This window comes from Brassica napus, chromosome C3, assembly GCF_020379485.1.
Source record: "Brassica napus cultivar Da-Ae chromosome C3, Da-Ae, whole genome shotgun sequence".
NCBI lineage: Eukaryota > Viridiplantae > Streptophyta > Magnoliopsida > Brassicales > Brassicaceae > Brassica > Brassica napus.
In genome coordinates this window covers 5,806,813-5,822,820 of record NC_063446.1, presented here as the reverse complement: position 1 = coordinate 5,822,820, position 16,008 = coordinate 5,806,813, and the positions used below count along the sequence as shown (strand labels likewise).

General features: G+C 35.8%; 3 protein-coding genes and 1 pseudogene across 4 annotated transcripts; 1 reads left to right on the top strand and 3 right to left on the bottom strand.

Annotated features, from left to right (window-relative positions):
• Positions 1-182: 182 nt before the first annotated feature.
• Positions 183-5,541, bottom strand: LOC106386905 (annotated as a pseudogene).
• Positions 5,542-5,690: 149 nt separating this feature from the next.
• Positions 5,691-8,783, bottom strand: LOC106386904 (ABC transporter F family member 1-like). Its single transcript, XM_013826726.3, has 5 exons — positions 8,511-8,783; positions 8,209-8,428; positions 7,849-8,133; positions 7,532-7,766; positions 5,691-7,092 (listed from the first exon to the last, which is right to left on the bottom strand). The coding sequence occupies exons 2-5, from the start codon at positions 8,413-8,415 to the stop codon at positions 6,035-6,037; spliced, it is 1,785 nt and encodes a 594-aa protein (XP_013682180.2). The 5' UTR covers positions 8,416-8,428; positions 8,511-8,783; the 3' UTR covers positions 5,691-6,034.
• A 1,387-nt stretch (positions 8,784-10,170) lies between these two features.
• On the bottom strand, positions 10,171-14,137 carry LOC106385672 (heavy metal-associated isoprenylated plant protein 3-like). Of its 2 annotated transcripts, XM_022698086.2 has the most exons (6): positions 12,628-14,137; positions 12,372-12,495; positions 12,032-12,249; positions 11,870-11,957; positions 11,461-11,760; positions 10,171-10,445 (listed from the first exon to the last, which is right to left on the bottom strand). In XM_022698086.2, exons 1-5 carry the CDS (start codon positions 12,634-12,636, stop codon positions 11,483-11,485), a joined length of 717 nt encoding a protein of 238 aa, XP_022553807.1. In that variant the 5' UTR covers positions 12,637-14,137; the 3' UTR covers positions 10,171-10,445; positions 11,461-11,482. The 2 variants fall into 2 exon arrangements, with proteins under 2 accessions (XP_022553807.1, XP_048608131.1); XM_048752174.1 differs by lacking the exon at positions 10,171-10,445 and having other exon boundaries at positions 11,320-11,760.
• Positions 13,544-14,037, top strand: LOC111203548. Its single transcript, XM_048749337.1, has 2 exons — positions 13,544-13,909; positions 13,963-14,037. The coding sequence occupies exons 1-2, from the start codon at positions 13,544-13,546 to the stop codon at positions 14,035-14,037; spliced, it is 441 nt and encodes a 146-aa protein (XP_048605294.1).
• Positions 14,138-16,008: the final 1,871 nt, after the last annotated feature.

Sequence of the window (16,008 nt, the reverse complement as noted above, 5' to 3'; positions counted from 1 at the left end):
ACAAAAACAATCAATACATTATGATCTACCTTGTTCTTAAATAAATGCTTCTCCGCACTGTATAGTACCAGAATAATAATGATAATTTGTATCAAATGATTTCATCTCATTTGGAAATATGAAATTCTAGGTGATGAAAGGAAAACAAATTACCATTGTTATTAACTTTTAAGCCAAGAAAGTAATGGAAGTTCTTGAAGGTTTTCTCATTGGTTCTTCTATGTACTTCTACATTTTTACTTGGTGTATAAAACAGAATTGATAGGAACCCGATGATCATCTACGTTATATCTATAAAACAATAGAAAGATGTACAACATGAAGAATTACAGATAAGAAAATCCTGAACTCTGATGATGGAACTACCTATGAACAGCGTACCAGGCCATGATCTTCAGCAATTGATGTATTCTTTCTTCTTGTAAACCTTTGTGGTTTGTCTATGTTCTCTATTGATTAGTCCAGTATAGTTTTACATGCATAGAAGGAGCTTAAAGCTGCTTCTTTTGGAAAGTTACCATACAAAAGAACCGGTTAATGTCAGGAAGATGAGGCAACGAGGGAAGTGCTTGATGTTGTACCCATTCTCCATCAGTGATCCACAGCGAGTGATAAGCCAAACTCCTTTATATCTGAAATATTATATGGAATAGTAAACAAGATGCAGAGATGTAAATAGGGAGAGATTAAGTTTGCAAACCTTTGAGCGTTTGATACCACAAATGCTTCAAGAGCCCATCTCGTGTAGCACAACTCTGAGATTGACTCTACAATTTTGTTGTCGTTTGTACTGGTGGCTATTAGAGTCAGAACCACTGGAAGCAACACTGACCACTGCACAAAGACTAATAATGTGAAACAAAGCTTTCTAGATTTGAGTCTTTAGTATTGGGCACTTACCAGTTGAGCAGGACCAGGTTCGAAAAGTATGGCCAGGGCAAAAGCTATGCCAGTTACACAGTAGACAAGACAGATTAGGACAATGTAGTTGTCCCCAACGGATGATCTTGGATTGTTGAAGAAGTAGAACATGGAGAGATAAACGAGAGGCTTGACAATGGTGTTGAAGTAATCAACTGTGTCTTTTGCTAGGAAGTAAGCTAGGCTGCTCATTCCTGCTCGGCTTTCTCTCCAGTAGTGTAGTTTATCAAGAGAGAAAGATCTCAATGCAGTAATCTTACATAAGAGAGCTGAAGAAAACAAAAATGATAACAAGGGTTAGAAAGAAGAAGCAATGTTTGTGGTCAGAAGAGCTTGTAAAGTTTCTACTTACAAACAGCAATGACTGTGTATGTATATCCCATGGCACCAAACGTTTCATCGCTCACTTTAGCAAGCGTTCCTAAGCAGATACCGGCAAGCAAAAGGATTAGGTAATCTACAGCTAGTGTCCTTGCTTCTCGCAGTCTCTGTTTACCTAACCTGCCAAGCACGTAAACTGGGTTAAAGAAAGGATTCTAAGTCAACTGACTGATATTATTAGCCCTGCGGATTTTAACCAAACCGAACCAGAAATTTTTGGTTTTTTCGTTCAGTTCCCTTTTTGAGATCAGTTCGGTTTGCGATTAGTTCAATTAAAAATTTAAAACAATTAACCGAATTATCTAAAAATAAAGGAAATAAGCGAATATTACTAGACAAGAATAATAAAGTGTAACCGGAATTAACCAATTTTATTTTTTAAAAATTTAAACCGAAATCTAAGCGCAACAAAAAAAATTGGTTATTTTAATAAATTTTCAAAAACCAAAACTAACCAAAAACTGAACCAAGCCAAATACTTTTTCCGGTGAGATTGTGGCTGAACCGAACTAACCGAAACCGAAAATATCATACTCGAATAAACCAGGCTAATTATTTGAGGGGATTTTACCTTCCTAAGAAGTATCTGAACTGCTGATACACACCAGGAACTTGTCTTTGAGACAAGTCACCAGAATTACTGAAGTTGTTCTGCAAGGTATCTTTCTTGATTTCAACATTTGCCTTGACATCTTGCCAGAACTCTCCAGCAAAAGATGTTCCATCATCTCCCACAACGCTCCCGTGAGCACTTCCACCATGAGCAGAGTTCTCAGCAGAAGCCATACCTTCAATGCTTTTCAGCATGTCTGAAGGAACTGGATACCCATTATGAAGCATCCATCTAACCGGAAGCTGCTTATAGGTAACCCCTGAGCTTGTGCTTGGCTTCAGTATCCCTTCCAATATATCAATGTAGTAATCAGGAGGATTCACACGCTCAGGGACAACTATCCCAAGGCTTGAGAAGTATTCTTCAACTTTCTTGACTGATCCTTGGTAACATATCAGTCCACCTTTTGCCAAAAGTATTAGATCATCAAACATCCTAAAGAGAGTGTAGCTGCAGAGATACATAACATAAAATGAGAACAAGATCTAATCTTCTAAGTAACAAATGGGATGAGTGTATTATGTTGAACCTTGGCTGGTGAACAACCATACAGATATTCACTCCTTCAAGAGCTTCACGGCGCAAAGCTCTGAGAAGTAACTGAGAAGATGAACTATCAAGTCCTGAAGTTGGTTCATCTAATACCAGAAGTGATGGTTCCATCACCATTTCAAGACCAACATTGACTCTTTTCCTCTGACCTCCAGAGATTCCTCTTTTCTCCACAGTCCCGACCATAGAGTCTCGGACATGTTGCAGACCTAGTGACTCAATGACTCTTTCCACAACTAAAACCTTCTCAGGCTTGGGGAGATCCGCAGGGAGCCTGTATTTATAGTTTCATAAGCTATGTCTAAAAGATGAACTTCATCAATGAAAATGTGGCTTACCTGCATCTTGCACTGAACCAGAGATTCTCCTCTACTGTCAAGTTCCCATGGACTATGTCATCTTGAGGCACAAAGCCAATGATTCTCTTGTAGGACTGAATTGATTCAACTTTGCCGTTTACTAGAATCATGCCACTCATGGTGCAACCGGCTGCTTTGCCTGTTAAAGCTGTTAGGAAAGTGCTCTTCCCGGCTCCTGAAGGACCCATCACAGCAGAGACACGTCCAGGTGATAGCTTCCCAGTCACACATCTCATGAGATGTTTGTTTTTACCTTTCAGAGTAATAGTAAGATCTTTAAATGCAACTTCAATGGTTGGTCTCTTTCTTATCTCAATGTCATTAGCCATAGAGATGACTCCAGAGAATGTCAAGTTCTTGTTCTGCTCCTGCATAGCTTTCTCCTTTTCAATCTGTCCATAAGCATACCTAAACATCTGGCTCTGCGTATGCAATGACTTGCCTTTTGGAGCATGTTTTTATCACCAATCTCAAGCTTAAAACCTTCAGTGTCTCCAGGGTTTTGTTCAATGTCTTGTAACATCTCAGTTAGTTTGTTCTTATCCTTCTTCTTTCCCTTTTTGGTCGTGTCTGAGCTTCCTCCTGCCATTGGTGGTAAAGCAGCATCTGATCCTGGCTTTGCTTGGCTTAGACCTCTCATCAAATCAGGCTGTTTCATTGATTTTCTCCTAGAAAATGTCCTGGAGAATGATTGTTGCAGCTCGGTGGCATGCTTCTTTGCAATATCTTTGGCTGAATTCCATTTCTCTTGAGTTTGCGTTTCGCGCACGCTTTGTACTGCTTTCTCCCTGGACTTTGCTTGTCTTCTTTCTCTTGTAGCAAGCACTTGATCAGAGCAGTTGTATAAGATTATGAGCAAGAAACCTAGCCCAGCCTACACATATAGACATAAGTCAAAGACTCAGAACCATTTGGAGATAAACAAACATATACATGAAGAGTTTAATGAGGAAGATCAGTTATGTATGGCTCACAAAAAGCATGATTCCATATGCTGTGATGTTCTGATTTGTTGATCTTGGGTTGCATGTTGCCAGCTTAAAACAATCTGCAAATGCATCAGACAAGAGAAACGTTAGGTTTGTTTGCTTCCTCATCTTTTTTTTTAATCTCTGAAAGTAACAAAGAGGATTTGATCACTCACTTTTTTCAGCGGTAGAACCTGTCCTGCAAATGTCTGTGGAGCAAACAGAAAATTAGTTTTATCTGATGAATCTCAAAGAAAAGTTATCAAATTCATTCTTACCCTCTAGTACAAGGAAGCTTGTCAATAGTTGAAGGACAAAAAGATCCAGCTGAACAGAAAACTTCACTGCTACTAACAATATCAGCCCATATATCAGCACCACCACAAGTATGATTTGGCTGTCCTGAAGGAAGCTGGTAATGATATCTGCAAAAAATAAAACTTAGAAACATAAAAGTAAAAAAAAAAAACAAGACATACGGGTCGCATAGTCCTGTTGTTCTGTTCAGCTTAGCTTCTGGACAATAAGCTCCCAAAGGACAAGCTTCATAACAATGTGAGGTAAAACAACATTAGAAGTCTATAAAAAAAAAGGAAAAGATTCTTGACAGTTTTGAAATGTTTTGTAACTTACGTATCATGCAAGTAATCCCACGAGGGCAGAAGAAACCTGCGCAGCAAGGCGCGCATTGCTGAGTTCTTACAGGAACATTTTTATCGTCTTTAAGATCAACTTTGACGTCTTTAGCAGTACGACAAGCCCATCCAGGTTCACATCCAAACATCCATGACGATAGATTGCAGTTCTTGTTCGGTTTCAAGTAATTAGTAGCTCTCTTTGCACCTCCTAATAATCCATTGAAGTATATCCTCACTTCTGCAGCTGTACATATCCTCTGCATCATGTCACCTATTCTCATACCATAAAATTTTTAAAAACATCAACAACGGTTACAAAATGTATAAAACCTAATTTAAGTTTCTTTAATTTATTGTACCAAGGATATGTATATATATATACCTTTTGTGGTTTTGCCACATTTGTTTAAGAAGCCTGGCTTGGAAGAGAAGTTAAACGCTTCATTATAATCTTCTTTTCTGTAACACACAAGATATTTTTATTTTTATTTCATTGGTTTGTTAGTTTTTTGACAAGGAAAACAATAAGGACAGGATGTTAACTAACACATTGGTGATGCAGAAACCTAGTTCTCGTTTGATGTCATCCTCAAAAACTTCTGTGAGATTTGATATTTTGTCGAAGACGAATTGGTTATATAGGCGATTGGCTGCTGGATTATCCAAGCTACTATCATCTTGACATATTACTCCTCGATGAAATATAAAGACAAGAGAAACGAAGAACGAAACATATGTTTCTTGATAAAATAACTTTCTCCTTCCCATTCCAGATACAGTGATACAGATAATTGTTCATCGAGACGGATCAAGGGAACATGAGAATTAGGGTTTGTTTTGTTTATTATTGTGTTGTTTCTTGTGAGTCAAGAAATAAGGTGGAGAAGAAGACATGGCGCGATAAATGAGGAAGAGGGAGAGAGAATCGTTGGACTTTCTCTAACTCGTGTTTTGGTAATGTCAAGTTTTATCACAGCTCAAAATATGTTTCGTTTTAATTTCCCTTTGAGAGGAATCTCACTCCTATTTTAGTTAATCTCTCCTATATCTACGTCCATTATCCATTTGATTTTTAGCAAACAAGTATGTTTTATATTTTGAAAGGTTTCGATTAATTTTACTAATGTTTTTTGGATTGAACCTATTACAAGCTCTGACCTCTGCCTCGGCCTCACCGTAATCAATATTCAATGCTATTTGATAAACACCACAATCACACCTCTGCGTCTCCCTTGCAATAGCTTTGAAACTGATGCGATGTTTTTCTTAACTTTAATAATATTAAATAATACCATAATCGTCAACATCTGAGTATTTTAATAATTAAAAAAAAAAATCCTACAATACAACCAAAATATTTCGTTTTTCATATCCGTCTCTCCTCCAAAAACGTCAAAACAATAAAAATAAAAGTGCAGATTGATGATTATAGTACTAATATAGAAGAATCACTGACCTCTTAAATGAGCAAGAAGTGCAGAGATTACGAGTATGGTGTCTCCCTCTCTCTTTAACGTGTTGGCTTCAAAACCATCACCAAACAAAATCCCTCACACTCTCTAGCCCTGTGACCCAATCAAGTCATCTGACTTGACTTCATCCTCAGTCTTCAAGCCCAGCTTTAGCCTTGAGATGCTTCTTGAAGTCCATAATATCACCATTCCATTTAGTGATGCACTGCTTCTCACACACCCATATCTCATGAGCCACTTGGTTAATCAACCTGAAGTCGTGACTCACCAGAACCAAACCACCATCCCACTCGTTCAACGCCTCAGCAAGAGAATCAATCGTCTCAATATCCAAATGATTAGTCGGCTCATCCAGTAAAAGCATGTTAGGCTGCTTATAAGCCAGCCACGCGAATATCACACGGCTCCTCTGCCCATCAGACAGATTCTTCATCGGCATCACTTGCGCCTTACCGGTCAGACCAAACCTACCAATAGCAGCTCTCATCTTCTCCTCTTCGTTACCCGGAAACTCGTTCATCATGTAGATAAGCGCAGGCACTTCAAGGTCCAGCTTCTCAGCTAGATGCTGATGGTACTGAGCAATCTTCAAGTGGTTGTGACGCCTCACCATTCCTTCAGTTGGTTGCAGCTCGCCAGTCATGAGCTTCAAGAGAGTACTCTTCCCAGCTCCATTAGGCCCAACAAGAGCCACCCTCGAGTCCAAATCAACACCAAAGTCGATGTTCTTGTATATAAGGTAGTCCGGAGTGTACCCAAACGAGACTTCCACAAACTGAAGCACCGGCGGTGGAAGCTTCCCAACATCAGCAAAACGGAAAACGAGGACACTGTCTCTCGCCACCTTCTCCGTGAGCCCACCTCTCTCCATCTTGGCCAAAGTCTTCTCCTTGCTCTGCGCTTGGCGGGCGAGTTTGGCTGAACCGTGACCGAACCGGGCGATATACTCCTTCATGTGGGAGATCTGCTCCTGCTCCCATCTGTACTGTTTCATCTGATTCTCTTCTAGCTCGGAACGTGTCTGGCAGTACTGGTCGAAGTTACCGGTGTAGTACTTGAGCTGCTTGCTTTGCATGTGGATGATGTTGGTGCAGACTCCGTTCAAAAAATCCTGTGAGTGGGAGACCACGACGAGGATACGGTCAAAGTTCTTCAGGCTCTCCTCTAACCAGACACAAGCTTCCAAATCTGTTGCAAGAGAGAAATAAGATTCAGCACAAATATCAAAAAAAATATATATACTCTCCCTCTTTCATTTTTATATAGTTTAAAATTTTCACACATTAAAAAAAATCATTATATTTTTTTACTATACCACTAATTAACATTTTTTTTATTTTACTAATTAATGAGCTAAAAAGTAGGGATATAAGTAGAAAAGTTATAGATCAAACCCTTATAATGTAGTTAAAAATTTCTTCACACATTAAAAATTCATTATATATTTTACTGTACCACTAATTAATAATATTTTTTATTTTACTAATTAATGAGCTAAAAGTAGGGATATAAGTGAAAAATTATAGAACAAACCATTAAACAACTACAATTAAAACGAAAGTGAGGGAGTATATTATATACTAATGAAACACAAAAGAGAACCAATCAAAAACAAGTAAGAACGTACCTAAATGATTTGTGGGCTCATCAAGCAAAAGGATAGTAGGCATAATGAAGAGAGCTCTCGCCAACGCAATCCTCATCCTCCACCCACCAGAAAAGTCTTTCGTCTTCTTAGCCTGCATCTCCTTGTCGAAACCAAGACCAAACAGAATCTCAGCAGCACGCTTCTCCGCCGTCGAAGCATCCATGGCTTCTAACCGCTCATAGATCGTGTCAAGACGCTCTCCGCCTCCATCATCCTGTTACCAAAAAAAAAAAAACTATAATCAGCATCCAAAAGACAAACACACCAAAATAAAGAATAGAGTTTTTACACAAAACCTGCTCAACAAGAGTCTCAATCTCCTTCTCCAGCTTCAACCTCTCCTCGTCACAGCTCATGACAGCCTCGAGAGAAGTCATGTCGGTGGCTTCAATCTCGTGGGAGAGATGGTAGATGTCCATGTGATCAGGAATCGGAAGCTCTCTAAGTCCAATCGCGGTTAAGAGAGTAGACTTCCCACAACCATTCAGCCCGAGAAGACCGTAGCGTCTCCCGTAGTTAAGCTCCAGCATCGAATCAACAATCAGGTCGTAACCATGAAACGTAACAGACAGAGATTCAATCTGCAATCAAAACAAAACAAAAGAATCAATCTAACTGATTCACACGAGTTCGTCTCTAACTAAAAAGGGACTTACACGAATGTCTCTGGACTGAGGATGAGAGCAGAGGATTCCGGTACAGGTCCGGTCGGATATCTGAAGAGCATCGACGCCGCTCGACAAACTATCAGCTCCGTTTGAAGAAGAGGCGGCGGCTTTAGCGGCGGCGGCTTTACCGCCTCTTTTGGCGGCGGCGGCGGCTTTCTTCTGGAGAGCCTTCTTCTTGCTAGCGTCAGACACCATCTTTGGAATCTCCCTGAATTCGAAATCAAACAATTCAGGATGATACAGATCGAACTCAAACAATTGAGGATGATTTGTAAATATTGAAATTTTACCTGTTGGAGATTGGGAGGTGGAGAGATCTGTAGATCGAGTTTCGCAGATGCAAAGGGTGTGAATTAGGGTTAATGAGAGAAGTGGTTTCTGTTGAGGGAGGCGGAAGGAAAGAATCGTGTTTTTTTTATTTATAGGAGGTGAGTGCCACGTGTACGACAAGACTGTGTTTAGCTGAAAGACTTTTTTTTAGTTTGCGTATTGGAATCTAACACCAACTCCCCCATCTGGTCGGTTCACGAATATGCGAATTTGGTGCGTTTTTATATGGGCTTTTATTTAGGCTTATTGAATTGGAGGCCCAGTGTTTGTAGGTAAAAATCCATAGGTGAAAGTGGAAGCCCAAATGTCTTACTTATACCAGCCCCATTATGTATGTATATGTTTGGTATGACATTTTGAAGGTGTGAAATGTTTTTCAAATGAAGAGGAAAGTTCTCGTCCTTATCAATCATCCACCCATTGTTAAAAAAAAATTTGGAAATTAGTGTTCAGAAAGAAATAAAATCAAATATAAATTTCACAAAAGTACAAAAGTAGAGGAAAAAATGTGAAGATGAAGAAAGGTAAAAGGCAAAAGGGGGAAATCATTGACTCCTGCATGTCTTTCTCTTTTCTTTCTTTAATTTTATTAAGATTTTCTCACGTTGTGGGGCTCATTATTACCTCCTTCTACAAGGTGTTATGTTCTGTATACTTGTATGTAAACTTTTGAGAAGCAATGATCGTTGTTCACTAGTTCAAGGCGATGTTTGAATCAATCAAATATATTGAAAATGGTTTATAGCATCTCCAAAAAAAACTCTTTTGAAGTTTAAGGTGTTTTTCTCCAAAAGCAAAACTTCAAACTCAACTTCAGAACTATTTGTATTTTATAATATGGTCATTATATTTGTCATAACTAATTTGAATTCATAAAAATTTTGTAAATAACTCGGCACATATATAAACATATTACAACAAATATTAATTAATAGAATATTTTATTAAAATATAAAAGTTTAAATAAAAATAACTTAATTAATATTGAACTTCAAACAAAATACCATATTATTCTATAAAATGATTTTCGTAATGCATATATGATCTATTAGTGCATTTCGAAGTAAAAAATGGTTCTCCTTATTTTTACTCTGTAGATTACGAGCTAAAAGTTGTTGAAACCGGGTGATATTGATACTTGTAAATACATTAGATCAAAACAAGAAAGTAAAAGAGAAACATAAAATATTGCTAAAAGACTAATTTCTTTTCGATGATATTAATACTCGTGAATATATTCGAAATGAAAAAGAAAGAATTGTACAAAAAATACATCAAAAACAACAACAGCAACCATCTTAAGTTACACAAAAAAATTTGAACAATATTTGAAAATTTTGAAGGTTCCGGATCAAACTTACCTGACTATTAGTGTTGTTGTAATATTTAAATTTGTGTAATAGTTGTGTTTCATGTAAATTTTTTTTAAAAAAAATTGTTGAGTTTCTTTTGTATATTATTGTTGTCTAAATCTAGTTTAAAATATTTTAAATCTTATTTTAATTTTTTATTTAATTTTATGTGTAAAATTTAAAATCTGTACAAAAATTAAAATATTTATGAGATTAAAACAAGAAACGAGGAAATATTTATGAATCATAAAACGGATATGTGAATGTAGGGACCAAAATGCAAATAAAAATATGAAACTTCAAATTTGAAGTTTTGAGTAGTGAAACTTCAAATATAGAGTTTCACTCTTCAGAACTTCAAATTTGAAGTTTTGAAGTTCTTTTTTTTAGAACAAAAAACTTCATATTTAAAATTATATAGTGTCTTTTAGAGATGCTCTTAGCGAAGATCGAACCTTAGTAAACTTTTGTTTCATCATATAGTCCAACAAATCCAAAGATATGCGCGGTCCAACAGATAGGATTAAACTATTGTTCGATGACCTGAGAAACAAGGCATATAATAAAAGATCACGTAAATATGTATTTAAAATATTCAATTCCATATTTATTTTGAAATTATATCTAAAAAAATGTATTTAAATATTCAATAAGCACCTTAAATATTTAATCATGCATAAATAAGTTTATTTATTATGTTTGCTTTTCAATTTTAGATTTAACTTCACATATTTCCGAACCGAACCCATATTACTTGAATCAAAACAATATATGGTTTTTTTTATGAATTTTAGATGTGATACAATTAGAAGCAAAATCCGAACATGATATGTACTTAAAAATTTACCAGAATGAGACCTAGGATATGATATAAATTAGAACCAAAATTTCCAATACCCAACCGTATCGCAACCTATACATGAACGCTCAAGCTTAACTTAAAGCATGTTTTGTTCAATTAGTTTTATATTTGATAAATATTTTATGTGTTGGAATAATCCGTGAAACTATATTCATAAAAAATATCAATAACAACATGTTCCAGCATATCATTAAATATTAATAACTATTACTATATATATATAATTTTAATACTTTATCAATAAAAATTATATTATTATTTATTTGGTGACGGTTTTAAAGATTTTGTTTCTTGCATTTGAATTAAAATATGGTTGTATATATGAATTAGTCGGCATATATAATTCTTTTTGTATTAATAAATAAAATATAATTGATTATTTACTTAAAAGTATAGTTAATATAAATTGAATTTATTATTTAAAAAAAATAATAGATTAGTTATTTAGTTCCTTAATTTTAGGTTAGGATATATATTTAATAATAATTAAGTTAGATATAAATAGAAATTATAGGAAAGCTATTAAATGTAATGGTCCAACTTAGACTATTCATAAGTAGATAAAAATAAGATCTTAAATTAATTAATTAGATAATCAGATTACTACCTAGTTATTATATTATTCCCAATCGAAACTAGATTTAGATTTTAAAAAAAAATAAAAAAATCTTAAGCGCATATTTACAATTCGACTACCCGTCAATGTTCTTCCGCCGCTTCACGTAACGACGCAAGCATTCGGATTATCATCGCTGAAAATCTGAGGTGCTAAGTATTCAATCGTATCTCCATCCTCACCCGGAAAATACGCAGACCCGTGAGCAGGCTGAGCCGCCACGTACTGTTTCTCTTTTGCGTCACCATTCTTGGCCGTCGCCACAATCTCCACGTTACGTTTTAGCTTCTCAGTCAAACTCCTGACGAGTTTTTTCACGTCCATTGTTCCTTTAACCGTCACCAACTGCTTCTCCTGATCTATTGAAAACCCACTCACACCTGCCGTTGCAAAAACAAAAAACGTCGTCAGCGTTTTAAACTAAAAACGGCGTTTTGAAAACGCTGACAGAACTCATTGGTTTTGTCGTGTCTCTCTCTCTCTTCAAACCTTTGGTTTTAGAGACAGTCTTTTGAATCTTCTCAATACACCGTTCACGGTGGAAGCTCACCTTCAGTACCGCCGTTGTTACCGGAGCCTAACACACACTTTTACAATCAGATTCTTGGTATTGTAATAATACGAACGGTTAAGTAAAGTTCAAAGCTTTACCTCTTTAGGTTTCTTCTCCTCTGACTTCTTTTCTTTGTTCTTGTCCTTACTGTCCTTGTTGTTGTCTTCTTTCTCTTTCTCCTTATTGGGCTGAGGAGAAACCAACTCGACTTTCTTCTTTATCTTCACTTCAAGTTGCTCCCGGAGTTTAGGCGGATCTACATCCCCGGTCACCGTTACTTTCCCACTCTCTGACTCTGCTTTCACCGTCTCAACGCCTGAGAGATATTATTACACATTATTGTTATTTTTCAATTAAAGTAGGGATTTTTAAATGACCCAGTGTAGGTTCCGAGTAAAAAGGACTGTAACGTTCGATTTGTTCATACGAAAATCAAACCTTGGATAGCACGAGCGGTTTTAACGAGTTTTGAAGCGCAACCATCGCAATGCATGTCGACCTTCAAAACGACGGTGATAGACGCCATCCTCTTCTCACCGCCGACATCTCTTTTGTTGTTGTTCTGTTCAGAGAGACGAAACAGAGTGAGCAATTAAAACCCAATAAATATGATCTGCAGTATAATTAAACTGATAAAGTCGAGAGCGAAGATTCGAGACTGCTGTAAAGGGTAGCTGCGGTTTGACTCGGTTACCTTGCTCATGGTGACTCGGTTTAGTGAGGAAGTAGTGGGGAGAAGGAAAGTAGACGGAGACCAGAGTCGGAAGGAAAGAGAGAAGGACTAGACCTTTCATTCTATTTATAGTACTATGGTTCGGTTTAAATGGGCTTTATGATGATGATGATGATGATGATGAATGGTGTTATAAACTACTTCTGATATTGTACTATAGTTTCTTTTCTTTACCAATATCGTATAATCAAGAAAGTGTAAACTTAACAAATCCACGCACTTTATACCCAAAAAATACATTCAGCACATACTTTTATGTTTTCATTAAAAAGTTAAAAACATCACAAGAAAGTTAAGGTTCTTTTTTCATTTTTGAAGAAAAGTGAATTACAGCATCTTAATTTAGGAAAAAGATTAAAAAAAGTTATTTTCCTTTTCATAATTTCTATTTCTAAATTGCTTACAGATTGAAATATTTGAAAAAAATGACATTTTTTTCAGTTCCTCTAGATACCAGCTGTTTTTTCGGGTTTTCTGTAGTTGAGACGAAACGGGTTGTTGACATTAAGTCCATACAGTATACTTCACCAACCATACCAAACCAGATATTATGGGCCTCGCTGAGCCCCCAACCCTAATGACGACATTTTATCTTTCTCTAACTGCAAGGTGCAACAATCCCAGAAAAAAGTACCAAACCGAGATTGTCTCTAATTAATTTTAGAGTCTCTTAATTCTAATGGTAACCGTTATCACATTTTAATCACCTTTTGATTCTTAAACGTATTGATTGTAGTTAATGTTCAAAATTTGAGAAACCGAAACGAGATAATATATATATATATATAGAGAGACACATAGACTTCCAAAAGAGATAAATATTTCCATTACATAACACATCTTTCCCCATTAATCAAAACTCATGGACACTCTTATAATGGTATCGATCATGACCCTAGTGCTCTTTGTTAGCTCTGGATCCGCACGAGCCGCCACTCTTATTGTATCCAACCAGATGCAGAGTCGTGCTAATGTTTCTGTTCTCGTGACGTGCCTTGGCACATTTCCTACGATGTCTAAATCCATACCTTTTGATCAAGTTTCGTTGGTAAAGATCCCACCCACTAGCGGACAAAATGCGACTGATGATATCTCACCCACTGCTGGAGAAAATGATAAACCGGTGAGATCTAGAGTGTCGCAGTGGGCGTCTTGCGTAGGAACGTTTGAGGGTGAAGCACAATTCTGGCCCTCTGAGAGAATATACCGTTTGCACAAATACAATTCAGACAAAGATTCTACCGTGAGTATCGTCGTTGCAAAAGACGATGACTTTTACGGTTGGAACAATGACAGGAATTCTTGGGACAGGATTCCTTGGTGTTCGGGGCCGGAGCCGGGGTGCAGACCCAGAAACTACCGGAGTCATAAATTAAATAATATATATATTGAAATAAATATAGATATTAAATAAAATATATAAATTATATACAAAATAATTAGGACAAATCTCAAAAATAGCACATTTTTAAGTATACAAAAATAGTCCTCAAAAATTAAAATGACCAAAATAGCATTTTATGTTTTGAAAAATTTAATTTTTTTTATTTTTCAAAATTTGAAATCTTATCCAAAAACCCCACTCCCCAACTTTAAACCCTAATATCTAAACCCCACCCCTTAACTCTAAACCCTAAACTCCACTCCCTAAACTCTAAACCCTAAACCCTAAACCCTAAATCATAAACTTCACCCCTTAACTCTAAACCCTAATGTCTAAATTAATTTACCATTGGGGTATAAGTGTATATTTATCTCTTTTGATAAAACATTAAGTGCTATTTTAGTCATTTTTATTTTTAGAGGCTATATTTGTGACAAAAACTTTTTTAGTGTTATCCTAGTCATTTTCTCAAATAATTATGTATACACAATAAAATCCAAATAATATTTTTTAATTTAAATAATATTTATATAAATTTCATGCTGTATGATAATTTTTATTTCATTAATTTTACATGACATCATCATTTATTTAACATATTATTTAAATATTTAACTAGCTCTGCCCCTGCCTTGGTTCATTTTCATCTGATTGTTCTAAATTTACATTTCAATTTCAAATCTTATACTTCCGTATACTTTTTTTTAAAGAGTATTTCCGTATTGTATGCATAATACATATTGTTAACATTTGAATAAATTAACACATTAACGTAAAGATTATCATGGAAGCGAAATCTATGGTTACTGAAAATATTTTATGGTTTAAAGAAAATGACATCATTTTTTCTTTAAAACACAAACATGTCATTCATTGTTAATCAGTTGTTAATCCATCTCAACAGTCGGACTTGGACAATTTCTAACTTCTTATAAAATCTAGACTAAGAAGACGTTAATTAGTTTCTTAACATCTCTTATATAATATTAATTGAGAAACATTTGAGAAACATTTGAAAATATGTAACTTCAATTTTGTAATAATTAAAAAAAATCTTTGTTGATGTGTCAATCAATTAGATTGTTAATTAGTCTTATCTTATCGCCTCACATTGAAATTAAAACCCAATAAATATGATCTGCAGTATAATTAAACTGATAAAGTCGAGAGCGAAGATTCGAGACTGCTGTAAAGGGTAGCTGCGGTTTGACTCGGTTACCTTGCTCATGGTGACTCGGTTTAGTGAGGAAGTAGTGGGGAGAAGGAAAGTAGACGGAGACCAGAGTCGGAAGGAAAGAGAGAAGGACTAGACCTTTCATTCTATTTATAGTACTATGGTTCGGTTTAAATGGGCTTTATGATGATGATGATGATGATGATGATGAATGGTGTTATAAATTACTTCTGATATTGTACTATAGTTTCTTTTCTTTACCAATATCGTATAATCAAGAAAGTGTAAACTTAACAAATCCACGCACTTTATACCCAAAAAATACATTCAGCACATACTTTTATGTTTTCATTAAAAAGTTAAAAAAATCACAAGAAAGTTAAGGTTCTTTTCTCATTTTTGAAGAAAAGCGAATTACAGCATCTTAATTTAGGAAAAAGATAAAAAGTTATTTTCCTTTTCATAATTTTTATTTCTAAATTGCTTCCAGATTGTAATATTTGAAAATTTTCCATTTGTTCGGTTCCTCTAGATACAATTGTTTTTGTAGGTTCTCTGTAGTTGAGACGAAACGGTTTGTTGACATAAAGTTCACCAACCCTACCAAACCAAATATTATGGGCCTCACTGAGCCCACGCATATGTGTTTTTTTTTTTTTTTTTTCAAATTGTTGATGATCATAAGAGGAACGCCAGCCAAACGACTGGGAGAGTTCAAATCGATAAAACAGAAAGCAACAACACCACGCATATGTGCTTTTGTTTAGTGGCGGTGTGGTAAACC

Excerpts from the sequence above, each read along its gene's own strand:
- LOC106386904 (XM_013826726.3), bottom strand. The coding sequence starts at position 8,415 with ATGGTGTCTGACGCTAGCAAGAAGAAGGCTCTCCAGAAGAAAGCCGCC. Across the intron at positions 8,134-8,208 it reads CTCAGTCCAGAGACATTCGT|ATTGAATCTCTGTCTGTTAC; the intron begins GTAAGTCCCTTT and ends TTTTGATTGCAG. Across the intron at positions 7,767-7,848 it reads TTGAGACTCTTGTTGAGCAG|GATGATGGAGGCGGAGAGCG; the intron begins GTTTTGTGTAAA and ends TTTTGGTAACAG.
- LOC106385672 (XM_022698086.2), bottom strand. Across the intron at positions 12,250-12,371 it reads AACCGCTCGTGCTATCCAAG|GCGTTGAGACGGTGAAAGCA; the intron begins GTTTGATTTTCG and ends AATATCTCTCAG. Across the intron at positions 11,958-12,031 it reads AGGAGAAGAAACCTAAAGAG|GCTCCGGTAACAACGGCGGT; the intron begins GTAAAGCTTTGA and ends AGTGTGTGTTAG.
- LOC111203548 (XM_048749337.1), top strand. The coding sequence starts at position 13,544 with ATGGTATCGATCATGACCCTAGTGCTCTTTGTTAGCTCTGGATCCGCA. Across the intron at positions 13,910-13,962 it reads ATTCAGACAAAGATTCTACC|GAATTCTTGGGACAGGATTC; the intron begins GTGAGTATCGTC and ends GAACAATGACAG.